Source organism: Haliotis cracherodii, unplaced genomic scaffold (genome assembly GCF_022045235.1).
Source record: "Haliotis cracherodii isolate W230 unplaced genomic scaffold, xgHalCrac1.p SCAF_3, whole genome shotgun sequence".
Taxonomy (NCBI): domain Eukaryota; kingdom Metazoa; phylum Mollusca; class Gastropoda; order Lepetellida; family Haliotidae; genus Haliotis; species Haliotis cracherodii.
The window spans coordinates 46,482,414-46,497,505 of NW_027266286.1; the positions used below are offsets into that span (position 1 = coordinate 46,482,414).

General features: G+C 38.5%; 1 protein-coding gene across 1 annotated transcript; it reads right to left on the reverse strand.

Annotated features, from left to right (window-relative positions):
* Positions 1-4,899: 4,899 nt before the first annotated feature.
* LOC139475477 (uncharacterized) lies at positions 4,900-13,746 on the reverse strand. The gene is made up of 5 exons (XM_071258679.1): positions 13,727-13,746; positions 11,608-11,921; positions 5,791-5,853; positions 5,354-5,435; positions 4,900-5,083 (listed from the first exon to the last, which is right to left on the reverse strand). The coding sequence occupies exons 1-5, from the start codon at positions 13,744-13,746 to the stop codon at positions 4,900-4,902; spliced, it is 663 nt and encodes a 220-aa protein (XP_071114780.1).
* Positions 13,747-15,092: the final 1,346 nt, after the last annotated feature.

A 15,092-nucleotide genomic window follows, 5' to 3' on the forward strand; every position in this document is an offset into this window, starting at 1 on the left:
TCATTGCACAAATTGTCGTGACAGAATAAGTTTGGATTTAAGCCGTTTCAACAATATTTCAACAATATACTTCGAAATGCAAAATCTTCACATAGTTTTCTTGATACGAAAATATTGTATGCGTTGTTGTGATGCTGACGTCAATAAAATTACATGTTACATGTGCAACAATCACATTTCATCTTGTAAAGACATACAAATTTAATAGAGAGTGAGGGATAGGTTGATACACATTGGTTGTACATACATTCCTCAATTATAGCCTCCGCGTCTATTCCTATGATCATGAGTCAATGATACTTTATGTACAGCCATTGTTAAGGTATTTAGTCCTTCAATTCATCGCAATTGAGTTCTCATATATAGACTATATATACTATCCCTGTTTTCAACGTATTAACACTATGTTGTGTGTGACAAGTGTAACACATAAAGTAGTGTTTTTATAATGTTTCAAAGAGTACTTGATTCAATAAGCTTTGGTGTATAACAAAAAGTAATTTGTGATGTCAGTGTAGAAGCTTTACTGAGCTCTTGAATAATGTAACCTTGATCAAATAACTTTTGAGCAAGGGTTGTATGATGCTCTTTAAAATCTGGGGTGGGGGTGGTCTCAGGGGTGGCCCAGTCGTCTAAGGCGCCGCGATGCGCTGTGCAGAGTTGCGTCCCTTGGGCACTCCAGAAACCTATGATTGTGGGTTCGAATCCCGGTTCGTCCCGATTATTTTTCTAGGTTTGTCATGATCAGCACCATACCCGTGCTCGTGGGTTTCACCGAAGTGGTAAACGTCTGAGACCTGCATCATTCGGGCTTTCCTCCCACAATAAGCTGACACGACGTGATATAACTGATAAATTGTTAAAAGCGACGTTAAACCAAACTCACTCACTCACGCCTTGAAATATGGGTAGAAAGAGCGTTTTACCTCAAAGTTGTGAAATGTAGACACCAAGGGCTGAGGCTGAAGGAATGTTACTCTGCATGAAGTAAAAGTTGACTATGGAAAAGTTGAAGTCATCCCCCTTGTCATACAGTCTTGTGAAGAGTGTTGTTTCACTCTGAAACCCTATGCATAGGTTTAATAACATGTATGAAACAGATGAAGCGGTCTCACTGGTCTCCTTTATTCCTAGTCCAGGTGGGTAACCAGTGGAAGGGGACTGGCTATTTGATGGTTATTGAACGATGTCAGAACATAGATATATCTGAAGCTTTAGTTAAACTTCTTACCAAAATTACCTTGTTTTGACGTTGCCAATCGGAGCAGAAATTAAGATTCATATGCACAATTTTACAGATCAGCAAAGAGAGGAGCGAAATTGGTGCCCATGGGGGTATGCCTACTTCTTACCTTAATGTCTTACCACAATAATTAACATAGTTTTTTATCAGTAAGGAAGTTTTCATTTTGGCAAATTGACTTTAAGATAGATATGTAACTATATACAAGGTCATTGTAACAAAAGCCCCATGGATCTAGGAATAAAGTTTTCCTTTTGGTTTGTCATTTGGGATAATGGTGTTAAAACTTGAAAAATCAAATGTTTTGACAGATTTCAACCTGGTTCTTTTCTGAGATTGTAAAGAGAGTTTTGGGAATCCACATGGTATTAATTCCACTTGTTTTCAATACTTTCTGTGAATATAAAGACAGTCCTTCCTTTGTTGCATTGAGGATCATGGTTAACAATTGAGACATGGATTTGGTGGTACATTTACTGGACCCAGGAATATATCCCACTTTGTATTTCTATATAGCTTTGAAATCCTGTACACAAGGGAATGGTTTGGGTGGCTTTCTTTCTCAGTTGACATACATGTACTGGCCTTTTATGTGGCATTTTATATGTATATTACTCATACAAAGTTCTTGATCGAATATTTAATGTTGTGATGCTTATATATAATGGTTATGTTATTTTAGGCCTTGTCAGTGGGAATAGCTACACACCTTTCATGTAAGACAGCCAGACTTTGAATGACAGCTGATCGGGACAGAATTAGTTTCTTTCCATTTCTATTTCCTCTTTATCAGTTTGTGTATTCTACCACACGTGATGACAACATCACGCACTGACTTGACCCACTCTGAAAGACATTCCACGTGTTGTTCTTATGAAGCTTTATTTGGCATATTTATGAATACATCCATCTAGTGGTTATCTGAAAAAATCAACACTGTAGTCGTAAATGCTGATACCATAAATACATTAATGTTTGTCGAGTGATCCACCAGCGTTTGCTCATCCTGCAACATGCAGGATAAATAAACAGTAATCAGGAGCTTATTCTATCACGCACTGAGGGGCAATACTCTGTTATACACAGAGCTGTGTTGTGCGTGCAATGCAATAATAACACAACACAATGAACGATGAACGCGTCAGCTTTCCATTCTACCTCGGCCCTGCCTCAGGTTAAAGTTAAAGGGAAGTAACGCGGTGTTTGTTGTTATAATGTGATAGTACATCCATCATGAACCTGCTAACATGCATTGGTTTTGGTGGCCATTAATTATCAAAGGATTGATCACATGTATAAACAAGGTTTCGCGCTGCAAACCTGCACAAAAGCCCAGCTATCTTTACTCAGATTGAAAGTATGCTAGGTCAGTTCCATTGGTATTAAGCTGATAGTCTTGTCTTCATTTCTATTTCAGACGTTTGTTGCTCATGTGTAGCAACACAAAAACACTCAAGTATCAATTCAATTAATCAAGTTAATTTGCTCTTCAAGTTACTTTATGCTTTTGAATTATTGACTCGCAATATTTATTCATTTATTGTGTCTGTGAGGTAACACAAATGGTATAAACTAAATATTTGATTTACAATATTATATGTCTTATTTATGAAAGGATTAAATGATTAAGATAGGTTATGGGAATTGTTTTGTGATATGTCAGTTGTATGGGGTCTTTGCACAGATCGTGACAAATCTGCCATGAGTGTTGGTAACGTGATGGCGACATAAGTATGACTTAGGTGACAGAGTAATGGTTTTACGCCGCTTTTAGCAATATTCCACGGTGGGGGACACCAGAAATGGGCTTCACACATTGTACTCATGTCGGGAATCGAACCCGGTTCTTCGGCTTGACGAGCGAACGCTTTAACAACTAGGCAACCCGACCGCCCTAGTATAATAGTGCTTGCTTAATTGCCATAACTGTGTATTCTGTTTATCACCTTATTTGAACACCATCAAACACGTATATATTGAGAAATTGTTGAATTAAAACCTCTATGAACGAAAATCTTTAGGATCATAGCGTCTACTGTAGATTCATAACGCTATAGAAAAAGTAGCCTAGGTAAACTTTAGTATAATGCGAAAATGATAATAACCCAACAACTAGATACAGAAATGTTAATTTATTATATGATAAGGCATGACAAAAAGCTCGTGCCTTCCGGCAGGATATAACTTTGCAAAATAGCTAACAGAACTACTTCCTATGGTTAATTGTTAATTTTACAGTGACGTCAGAATTACACAGTGAGACATCCATTTTACTCTTGTACCCGTGAATCCATTGATATCGGTGTTAAGTTGCAATTAAAACGATATTATCTTCAAACACACAGCATATTAGTAACTGACATTAAAAAGAATACTAATATACTATGTATGTGAAGAAACTATCGTTTTAATTGCAATTTAACAGCGATACCAATCGATTAATCCCGTAACTGATATCAAATAACCCGTGAAGATCCGGGTTAGAATTGATCTTCATGCAGCAACCCATGCTTGACGTAAAAGGCTACTCTGCTTCACTTGGATACGACTAACGTGATCGGGTGGTCAGGCTCGCTGTCATGGTTGATGCATGTCATCATATGCAACTAAATGTGACACAATGCCCTAAAGTTATTTATTAGAGACCCATTGGCAAACTTAGATAATTATATATTAAATATTTCTATGTACCACATTTTGTGATTGTCATACATCATAAAATTGGTTGAAATCAACTAACAAAAAATGCAACAGAAAACATGGCAATAGTATGACCGTAGATGATGAACTATTATTAAATATCCTACCACAACATATATAACAAACTAGTGTTATAATCATATTTATTCCTTGGTTGCTTGTACAATTCAGTTGAACTACCGCATTACCATTTTTCCGGCTGAGATATCGGAGTTCGTTTTACACTATGTACACTGTACAACTACAAACATATCTGACAAGCCAATGTTTCTAATTTCCTCATATGTTGTAACTAACTGTGTCAGTGTTATTGTCACGTGTACATGGCTGTAACTGTGAATCACAATTACCATTTCCCTTCCTGCTTCACTGATAACGTATGTGAGAGACGTGTGATTTGCAAACATGTGTATGACGAACGTTACGAGTAGGTCATGTTACAGATAATCGTCCTTGACAAAGGTGTAATGCTGAAGCGTAATGTCGGTATCTATTTCAAGCATTAATAGGATACAAACTGTTCAGAAAAATAAATGGAAAAAAGACGAATTGTAGGAAATGCGAAAAGCCTACACCATATATAGAGTACACGTATAAATTGTGACCGCAGGGATGTTTTAAGCAAGTAGTTGCAAAAAGGGTGGGCTTAGTAGTCAAAGGCGCGTCAATGCGTTAAAGGTAAAAGTTAAAAGAAAAACAAACCTCCTGCAGGTTGTGTGTGTGTGTGTGTGTGTGTGTGTGTGTGTGTGTGTGTGTGTGTGTGTGTGTGTGTGTGTGTGTGTGTGTGTGTGTGAAATAGAAAGGACGCACAGAACTACGTTTCTCTCGGTATCACGCCTGGGACAGATACTACTTTCAAAATAACACGGATAATTATGATATGACATGGTTATCATATAATTTGATCATGTCTGTGTTAAATTTACCTCTGATAAAATAGGTACACAAGTTTTAAATCAAAGGTTCTGGTAATCTGGAGTAGCCGCCACATCATGTGCAGTTTCCCCTTGAAACCCGGAAGTCTGTTCAATAATATCATAGTTGTTGACATCACCCCCAGCTGACATACCGGAGTAGTTGGGGTGTTCAATAGAAGCTGGGGTGTCTCCTTGTTTCTTCTGGGTAAGATCATACCGGCGTCTGCAAGGACACGGGATCTGACATTTGAATCAATCTTTCAGACAATCACAAAAGGACGTCAGTTTCCCATTGCGATTCCCCACATGAATAAATAGGTAAATCCCATGCATGGTGTCCTCTACTGTGGCAGGAAGGATTTCTAAATAGTAAAGTCACACACTCTCTCACTCATATCACAACTGAGATGGACGTTATTACTGTCTTTTCAAAGTATACTCCTTCACCAAATGAGCCCGAAAAGGTAGATAGTGAATGTGCTTTTAAATATACCTGACAACGACGACGTACACTGCAAGACAGACCAGGATGACGATAACCACTCCGACAGCCACGCCTCCCACAAACGCACCACCTGGAACAGAAATAACCAGTGTGTACTCAAACAAGAACTAAAAAATTCTTAATTGATATTCAATTAAACTAACATTTGAGAACAAAAAAGTACATTTGACAAACTTCCATTAACCATGGACAATACTTGATTATTAATGAATGCAAGCAAACGACCAGCAGTTACATATTTCTGCTTAACAAGTACAAATACCAACAAAACTTGTCCAAACGTTGTGAAAAATACTGAATGTGCATATCTTAATATGTGTTAGTAAGCTCCATTATTGCCACCCATTAACACCAGAAGGTAACCGTTTGTACTATTTTGAACAATTGTACATGAAATGGTGAATAATGAAATGAATAATCCATACCTGGGAATTGTGAGGAGATGGATATCGGATATCTGTCCTTATCTGGCGCAGTGGTGAAATCCCCTGTCAAAAAAGTTGACAAACGTTTTCTTCTATTCAAACAGTAAAATCAACACACAAATATATAGATTTCGACATATTATCGTAAATTTGGAAAACTCATAGCAAATAGTTAATCACAAATTCATACTATTTAAGACTCATTTTGTCACATCGCATTGATAATGATTCATGCTGTATATGCTATTGTATCACCATAACAACTTAGATGTACCATACGGATTTAACAACATGGTAAGCGACAGTGAAGCATTCAAACCGGAGTTTATGACGAGATTCCTGTGGAGGAAGGAACTTATTTGTCTTTTGAACAATTACATAAGAAATTCTACAATGAATAATGCATACCTGGGACTTGTCGGGAGGTGGACATGGGAGATCTGCTATTAGTTGACTCGGTGGTAAATCTCCCTGTTAGAAAGTGGATAAACGTGCATGTGTTATTCATGATCTAAAATGAGTATAAGCGAACGATAAAACGAACCAAGAAGTATATTATCTTGGATATGGACTCTTAAATTAGGAACTATGTTATGCAATGTATATAATACACTATTCATACAATCTCAAACACATGTTGTCATATCTCATTGACAATGATTAAAGCTATGCGTGGGAATGGTAACAATGGTCCCAGTGGAATATCCCCTGATTCAGAATATGTACATGGTGAAATTGTAAACATTTCCAATCTGGCGAGGAACCTGTCTGGAACACAATCGCCAGCAAACTTTCCTCGACGATATGATGAGATCGAAATGGACTCTGGGTCAGGTTTTTGTATAATTTTAAAACTTCACAGTAGCAAGAACTTTAATAAACGCTGTCAACTTGGGGTTATAGATATTTCCTGTCCTTTACGCACAAAATGTACTGCGTGACAAGAGAACGAAAAGCATTTTGGTAAATGTAATTCAGAAGAAACCTATAACATTCGTTTGAATTCAAACGTTTTCCATAGATTGGGAGAAACATATTTACGATTTTTCATGACTTTTCAACTCTACGGATATACACATATGAGTCACCCATTAATGAAAAGGAACCTAATATGTTTAATTCAGCCTTGCTATGCTTTGCATGTTTTACCCATTACTTCTGAAGGGTGCATTCATAATATGATACTACAAGCTCTACATTACATGGTGAGACATACCATGGAGGAGCGAGTATTTGAAATGCAACACAATCTGCACATAAATGCTGCTCTTTCAGATAGAATGTATCGGTTTTGAAAAACAAATAAATATCAATTACAAGCCCTAGGGAATACCAAAGCCGACAGGTAACAGGTGTAAGTTTACCTTTCGAGGAAGTTCTTGATAATAGAATACTAATTGTCAATTAGCCATTGCGGAATTTATCATTTCAAGAGACTGGGCTGAAGATGTATGGTGCATCCGATTTTAGTCATACTAAAACAGGCGTGTGTAGCCTTATGGTTTCAATGCGAGGCTGCTATTTGCTTTAAGTTTATTGTAGTTATATTTTATGATCTTAAGAACTGCAATGAACTACCCAAATGAAACCATTAATTGCCTCATCCAAACACATGTATCACTTGTTGACACACGACCGCTGTCTTTTGTTTGGGAAACATGATTGTCTCTTGTTCCTGTACTTGTACCTGTTTGATCACAAACACACTTTGGATATTCAGACACAAATGTTGAACCTGACATTAGCACATTACACATTATGTACACATACAATAAGTACAATCAAATTCTGAATTTTACATGTGCCTACCTGCGCTTGCTGCTTGTTCACACTTCACATCCAAAGAGTTGGATGCTGCAATATGACACACACGTCCCTGTTAGCATTCAGGCGTTGGCCCAACTGACACGGTCGGATTTTTTAACGTTGGCCTAACGGTGTTACACCGTTGGGTAACATTTCGGAAATTATATTCAAGGGAAACAACTCTTAATTGAAAGCATTCCCAAGAGGGCGCTGTGTTTCGCCCGCAGATGTCGCGGCACAAGCTCGGCCATTGGAGTACTGTTTTCCTCGAATATAACGGTAAGTGTTTAATTAATGTGTTCTTATAATGTTCAAGATTATTTTCCAAATAGTACCCGAGAAGAAATAATCATTGTTCATTCAGAAAAGCCAACTCTAACTTCAGGACCGAAGCCGAACAATATGTCGTCAGACTGATGGCTTGCAAAATGTAGCGTCCTATCATCCCAAACAATTCGAGTTGGTCAGTATCATATATATACAGTATAGTTGGTGATCATGACGAGGGAAAGTTTGTGTGCGCCATATATCGCATAAGTTGCAGTGTCGATCTAAGTTCAAACAGTGGGAGGTCACCGAACAGAGAGCGACCACGTGACCATCCACAAAATGCTAACTGTGGTATTTGGGAATGAAGATTGGTTGTTTTAATGCTCACGTAAAAGGAAAAGCAAACTCAACTAAAAAAGGTTTACTTCGCTTTTGCTTGTGACAAGTGTAACAAATAAAATATATAATGAAGTTTCTAAAAACCCTGAGAATTATGTGGACATGGCTTTGACCTGTGTCTTCCTCAAGTTCAGCAATGGTTGTTATCTGTCTGACAGTATACGTTATTATATCTCTTTCATTAAACCTTCATTGATCACCATCCAGGCTTGTTCCCCCAGCCTTAAACATAGCTGCCCAACGTTTAACAGTGGAATAGCTAGGGTACGTATCCCCATTCACTTGTGACATGCGGTCATGAATTTCTTGGGGAGAAAACTTGCTGACTGCCTGGTAGACTCCTATCACGTACAGGTGGCTGTCACTGATATACAAACGGCCTGAACAGACCAAATTAATACACTTGCAATGAACTACTAAAGAAATGTCCTAAATTGCCTACTTCAGTTTCTTATGGCACATAGTTGAAAGTTAGTCAGGCTTTTTTACAAGCGTCGTGTATTTGTTTAATAGATGTAAATTGTGAAATAATAGCTGGACAGTAAAACAACACTGTCACAGTGACAAATAAGTATGGTCAATCGAAATACACACTGACTTTTGATGTGATTGCATAGGAACTGTTGAAGTACGACTGAGAATTTCATATTCTACTTTTGGAGCTATAAATGTACATTTCTGTAAATACAATATCTGATTCTGTGTGTAACCTCCTACAAGACGCTTATTGAAATTATATAGATACTATGAGCTGCATTTATGCACAATAGCATACATACTAACACTGCACTTCTCATTCTTACCATTAAACAGAAGCCAAATTAAGGTTGATGATCTGGGAATATCAATGAAGTTTAGAAATGTCGGGAGTTCCGCTGTTACGTTGAGTCTCTCAAACGGTTGGAAGACAGATGAACAATTATTTGTTGTGATGACATCCCCAGGTAGGACAGACAACTGTGAAAAGCATTCCCCTTTAGTTCCTCTTTCCAATCGCGCGTCAAAAGCATACACTGATATGCTTGTAGCAGCGACATTAGACTTGAAGCTACAGGTATAATTGTCAGTTTGTATTGAAGAATTAGACATCCTTTGGTCTCCGTGGGTGAGTGAGACTTGAGACAATCCCTCTGCAACACCTCCACTGATGTTCAATAAATCACCTTCTGCAACATAGTTTCAATCATTAAAACAATTAAGATAAACGTGAGTGTCTTGAAGGTACCATATCCTTATCATCTTCGTTATCATGCCCAGAGAGGACTCACACAGTTAAGAACAATTCATGACTGTCAGATGAAATTTTAAAACCTTTCTAATACGACTAGTATGACTCTATGTCCTATGCCTTATGCCCACAAAACACTTTACTTAAGAACACTTGTACCTCAGCTTAACTACGTTTTGACATCATGCTATTCTTTGGACACAATACTATTTAAAGGATTTGAAAGGCTTCCAAGAAACAAAGAGCTTGTTGATTGTTTAACGTGAGCTGAAGTATAACAAGGACCATTCTGGCTGAAATTCGAGTTGGAGGGAAGCCAGCAAATACCAATTATGGTTAAACCTGTGAGACATGCCCTCTATTGTTAAGCAGAAATGAGGACGCCTACAGTAGAAAGGAAAACGAATACAAAGAAAACTGGCATTAACAAATTTAATGATAATGAAGGACAGCGTCGTTCAGTACACCCAGGCTGAATACATTTTAGGTCAATCCAGCTTGACAATGATCGCAGCATTCAGCTTTTCTTTGCCCAGAGACAAACCTAATTGGTAGTGTTATAAGGTTAGTTAATGAAACAAATAGAGAGTTTTAAGGTATAATTCATTTGGAACTTCCGGAAACGTGTCACAAAATCAATAGACAGATGAGCAATCTGGCACGTAGGCTTATGTATTTTTCCTATTACGACACACATGAGTTCATGGTCAGATCTAACTTTTAACGAATCAAAATGAGGTATTGTGACATGTGACAAGGACAGGCCAGGCTCGAACACTATAAAATGATACCTTCAACATTAGGAGAGGAGAGCGCGGTTTGCAATCGATCGAGTCGAATCCCGATCGTTCTAAGTTTCCCCAGTTAGTGACGAGTCTGGCCGGTCTGATCCTGTCCTGTATTGATAGATGGGCTGAGAGTAAGTACAACTATGTAAGTATAAAACTGGTGTTGCGTTTCTTTATTATGCGCGTGTGAATGCTGATAGAGACAACTTGGAGTAAGGGTTGTTAGACCAATCCGCCTTGACGGAGCCGAGTCGCGGCGGACAAGGCGAGTGGCAATGTCTTGGCCTAATTGACCACGAGGACCAGGAACGGCAATACATTTAGTAACCGTATTAGGGTCGCTAAGGACGTCCGAAAGCAGTTACGACAGTAGGCTCCTATATATGGCGAGTTGTCTGTTCCTTGGATGTCGGTGCTCAAAGCTCTATTTTACTATTCTTTAGAGACATTGTGTGAGACATTGCACACATGCATGAGCTATGGCCAGGCACTTTCTTGTTTTACACATTCTTGATACTGTAGTCACAAGCTTAGTTTTCAAGAGAAGTCATACCATTCAGAACACAATTAAAGCCACAGGGAAACCACCATCCAGCCACATCATACCAAGTGACTGTCTGTTGCACTCAGCAATATTCCAGCTATATGGTGTGACGAAATGTCAGCTGAAAATGTAAGTAGGGGAATATGCTCCTAACTCTCCATTCCTGGAGAAAAATGGGTCTGTCGTTCACTTGACCAATGTCATGTCTGTTTAGGTATCAGTTGCGTATCAATAACATACAAGTGGATGATCTTTTCGTTGTAATTATGTACAATATCCTCATTTGATTCTGAAACTGATGATAACCGCATGATACCGGACACGCTATCTTTACAAAATGTCCTCCGTTCTGTGCCAAAGACGGTAACTCTCAGATAGAGACATCGCAACCAATCTGCACTCTGCTCCACTCAGTGACAAGCTCGTAATCAGGGGATGTTGATTTCACAAACCTATCCAGATATCACTGGGATATACTCGAAGAAGAGCTTTCCATATGTCATTTAGTCTGTGCTTTGTCACGTGGTTACCGAAAGGAGTGGAACATCCATTTTTCAGTGCACGAGCAGTAAATATAAGTTGTTGCAAAGAAAGGAAACAATTATACCATATGTCGTTTGTAAATTGTCGAGGACAATATAGCTTCTAGATGATTTCACAAGATGGATTTAGGTACCACAACCTTCCGATCACGTTTACGTATAATTACAGTACATCTTTTCCCGATAACAACAGTAACAACAAGTCCAGTTATTCCTCCAATACTAACAATAAACACTTACTTTCAATACACTGATATCTGACAACAGAGAATGTAAAAGCTGCACTATGCCGTGTGGCACGATACACACACCGAGTCTCTGTTGAGCAGTGGTTGTAGAGGGAGACCAGCTCCGTGTTGTTGAACCTGTGATGTCCATGTTCTGTCACACTGTCCGGGTTCACTGTGCAACTAGAGATAGCTGCTCCACACTCTGTATTGTTAGTGAAGTAGGCGTCATAGATGGCGATCTTCTGGCTGCTGTTGCAGCTAATGGCATGCATAGTACAGGACAGGAACGGTGTACCATAGCATGCCTTACTTGTATGTCTTGTGCTTACATGATAAACACGTCACAACCTAAATGTTTGAACATTTAACGTACGATGAAATTAGTTTGAATGTATAATGTATTATTATAATAACACTGTCTCTTTTGTCCATAACGCATTGGTTTCGATAATATACAATCAGACATTTCATAATTGTTTAAGCAAATTTTGGGAAAATGTAAGGGTCGGGCATAGTATGTGGATACCATATAAATGTACATATGCATGATTGACACTGTGTAACCGAGCTTGGTTATTGATAGTATGAGCATATCGTCGGGCAAGATGTCACACAATAAAGAAGGCAACACCTCGTTTCCCTCATCCATGTGAGGAAAAGGAAGGGGTGGAGCAAGTCAACATTTCCAGGAAACGAGGAGGAGGAGTGAGTATCACTACAGAGCAAGGTCATGTCTTGTCAACTGGCCGAACAGCAATGAATACAAATCTAAACATATTGGTAAGTCAAAGCACTCGATTCTGTATGATAAGTGATAATTGTAAACGTTAGTTCTTGATCGTTACTGTTAATGTATAGCAGGATATATGCTATATTGAAGAGTATTGCATGTTCTAAAATGAACACACAGTTAACTTTGGACTTCATGAACTACAAGGTAGAGGTCATCACGTTCATCATACTCGATGGTTCATATTCACTAGAACAACAACGTCCATCTAGAGGATTAGAATAGATAAAGGAAATAATGTGTTAAGATGATTACCAGATTATATTCTTTATACGGGTTCGTTATATCCGAAGTTGACTATACTACCATTACAGACCTATCAATATAATGAATACAATTTCTTCTAATCTGAATTATAAATTAGATCTACTGTGTGTACCTTAGCAAACACGGGTTTGAAGAATGAACATCACCTGCATCATCATGATCAATCAAAATGAACACGATCCAACATGATAGCTACAGATAACGCCACTGGAAACTGAAATTATTGTTCCATGTGCTTGTGTCCCCTAGAATACATACACTGTATCATTCGTCACCACTCGCCTCTTTCCGTGACCTGCAAGAAGACTCGTCCCCCTATCGATGAATGCTGTGTGCGAAAATACGACAAACTAATCAGAATGCGCGTATGATTTCAAGTTTTTCGTCAAAGAATCCCTCTGAAAATTATTTTTGATTTTGCATATGTCTTGCATCTATACCCAAGACAAAGTAAAATGTGTTCAATTATACTGTATAATTCCGCACGTCCCGATGTGCTTTAAATTGCATCTGAAATATATATAATACATGGGGGAAATATATGTGAACCATAACGCAACGATTTGAAAATTGTTTTAGGTATGCCCGTTTGCGCTAAGACGGAACCCGGTCGCAAAAATGGCCATGAGCGGGGCACAAGTCGCTATTTGGCTCCCGGAATAACACGAGTTGGTCACGAATGGCACTGTATGCAACTGGCCGACTACAGTGGACGTATTTGAATAGACATCTGGGCACTGTGATTTTGATGTAACAGACATTACATTTTGATCTGGTTGTATTGACTGTCCTTTCCTTATTATGAAACTGGATACTGCATAGCTTCAGACAATGGAAACCGATATTTAGTACGCTATTGGTAGAGAACTTCCTCTTGACATCGGCAATGCAAAGTTACCTGTAAACGTTTTGATTTGAAACTTGAAATAAACCCTTCCGCGACATGTGTCTTTACACGTATAGAGCATGTCTGAGACAAAAATGCGTAAACAGCTTATCATAAGTCAACATATCCTTTGGTTTCCACCATTATGTATACATCGAATCACTGTACTTTATGTCAGGTGCTCACCTGATATTCACCATCTTCATTTTGATGTATATCTTACCTGTAGAAACTGGCAGAATAATGTAGTAAATAAAGGTGACACATTGCCAAACGATCACAAATTTTGCCATAATGTTGACAGCTCAACTCTCTATGATCAGCTCATTTGTAAATATACAAAATGTGTGAGGGGTGCATTATCACAACTAACTTACTTCCTTGTTAAATGACGTCTGCCCATAAGACCTGGATGGTTACAGTAATTTGCCTAAGAAGACACCACACGTTACATATATCTCAGTGTGGATATCATCGAAGCTTTAGAAACCATAAGCAGTCAAGTTTGCCGAACACTGTCACATTTCAACCTACATGTATCAATGCGACCATCGTTGCTTTATTTGACCTGATTTCTGACCTGTGTTCTGTACATGGGATCACATTCTACCACATAGACGTACAAACTGTATTGAATTACTAGTCTAAAGCACATGTGACGGCGGCTATACAAGGTTGTCAACAAGGAAGTAAAACTGGGACGTTAGGTTTAGGTCAGCTTGAACTCCTTGTGTAACTCACCTGACTGATCAGTCCGTTTAACTGCACATAACCGACCTAGGTGTGATGCTTTCTTACTACATCTGTACACAACCACATTATGTGTTGGTAATTGTCACTACTGTACTTATTACTACTTGAGTAACACGGCTGTCACATATGAAATCTTACGTCAGTTATTCAGCTTAAACCTTTAGATATCGAGACAACACCCGTATACATAATTCAACCCTAAGATACAGGTATCACTGACATAATTGACATGTATAGTTCGGGTCTGATGGTCTTACAAGGGACATCACAAACATGCCCTTCAAATACATCTGCTATACATACATGTATGATCACAGGCACTATAAATAAACACAAAGAGTTATAGATGTCAACTAAGTCTTCTTTGTTGCGGATAGACACACAACGTTTAGGAGCGTGTTCGTATATATATAATTACTCCTTTAGTAGTGAAACTGATATCACAGGCAGTTCGGTGTCATATGTATACCTATCAGTTAGAGCTGTTGCCGCGTCGACCTCGTGTAGAGTTGCGTGCCTTATGGGTATCGCAATAGTTAACTGTGATCGTATGTTCGAGTCTATGATTCGCCCTGATTATGTTTCTCTTTGACAGCACCAGACCTGTGCTCGTGGTATCACCAAAGCGGTAAACGTCTCATACATGAATCCCTTCGAGCTTTACTCCCTAATCCAGCTAGCGTGATATATCTGAAATAATGTTTACAGCGGCGTTTAACCAAGCACGCTCTCTAATGCAACTTGCGGCTGATACAGCTGAGCATTCTAATATAACAATTAATTAATGTCACCACATAAT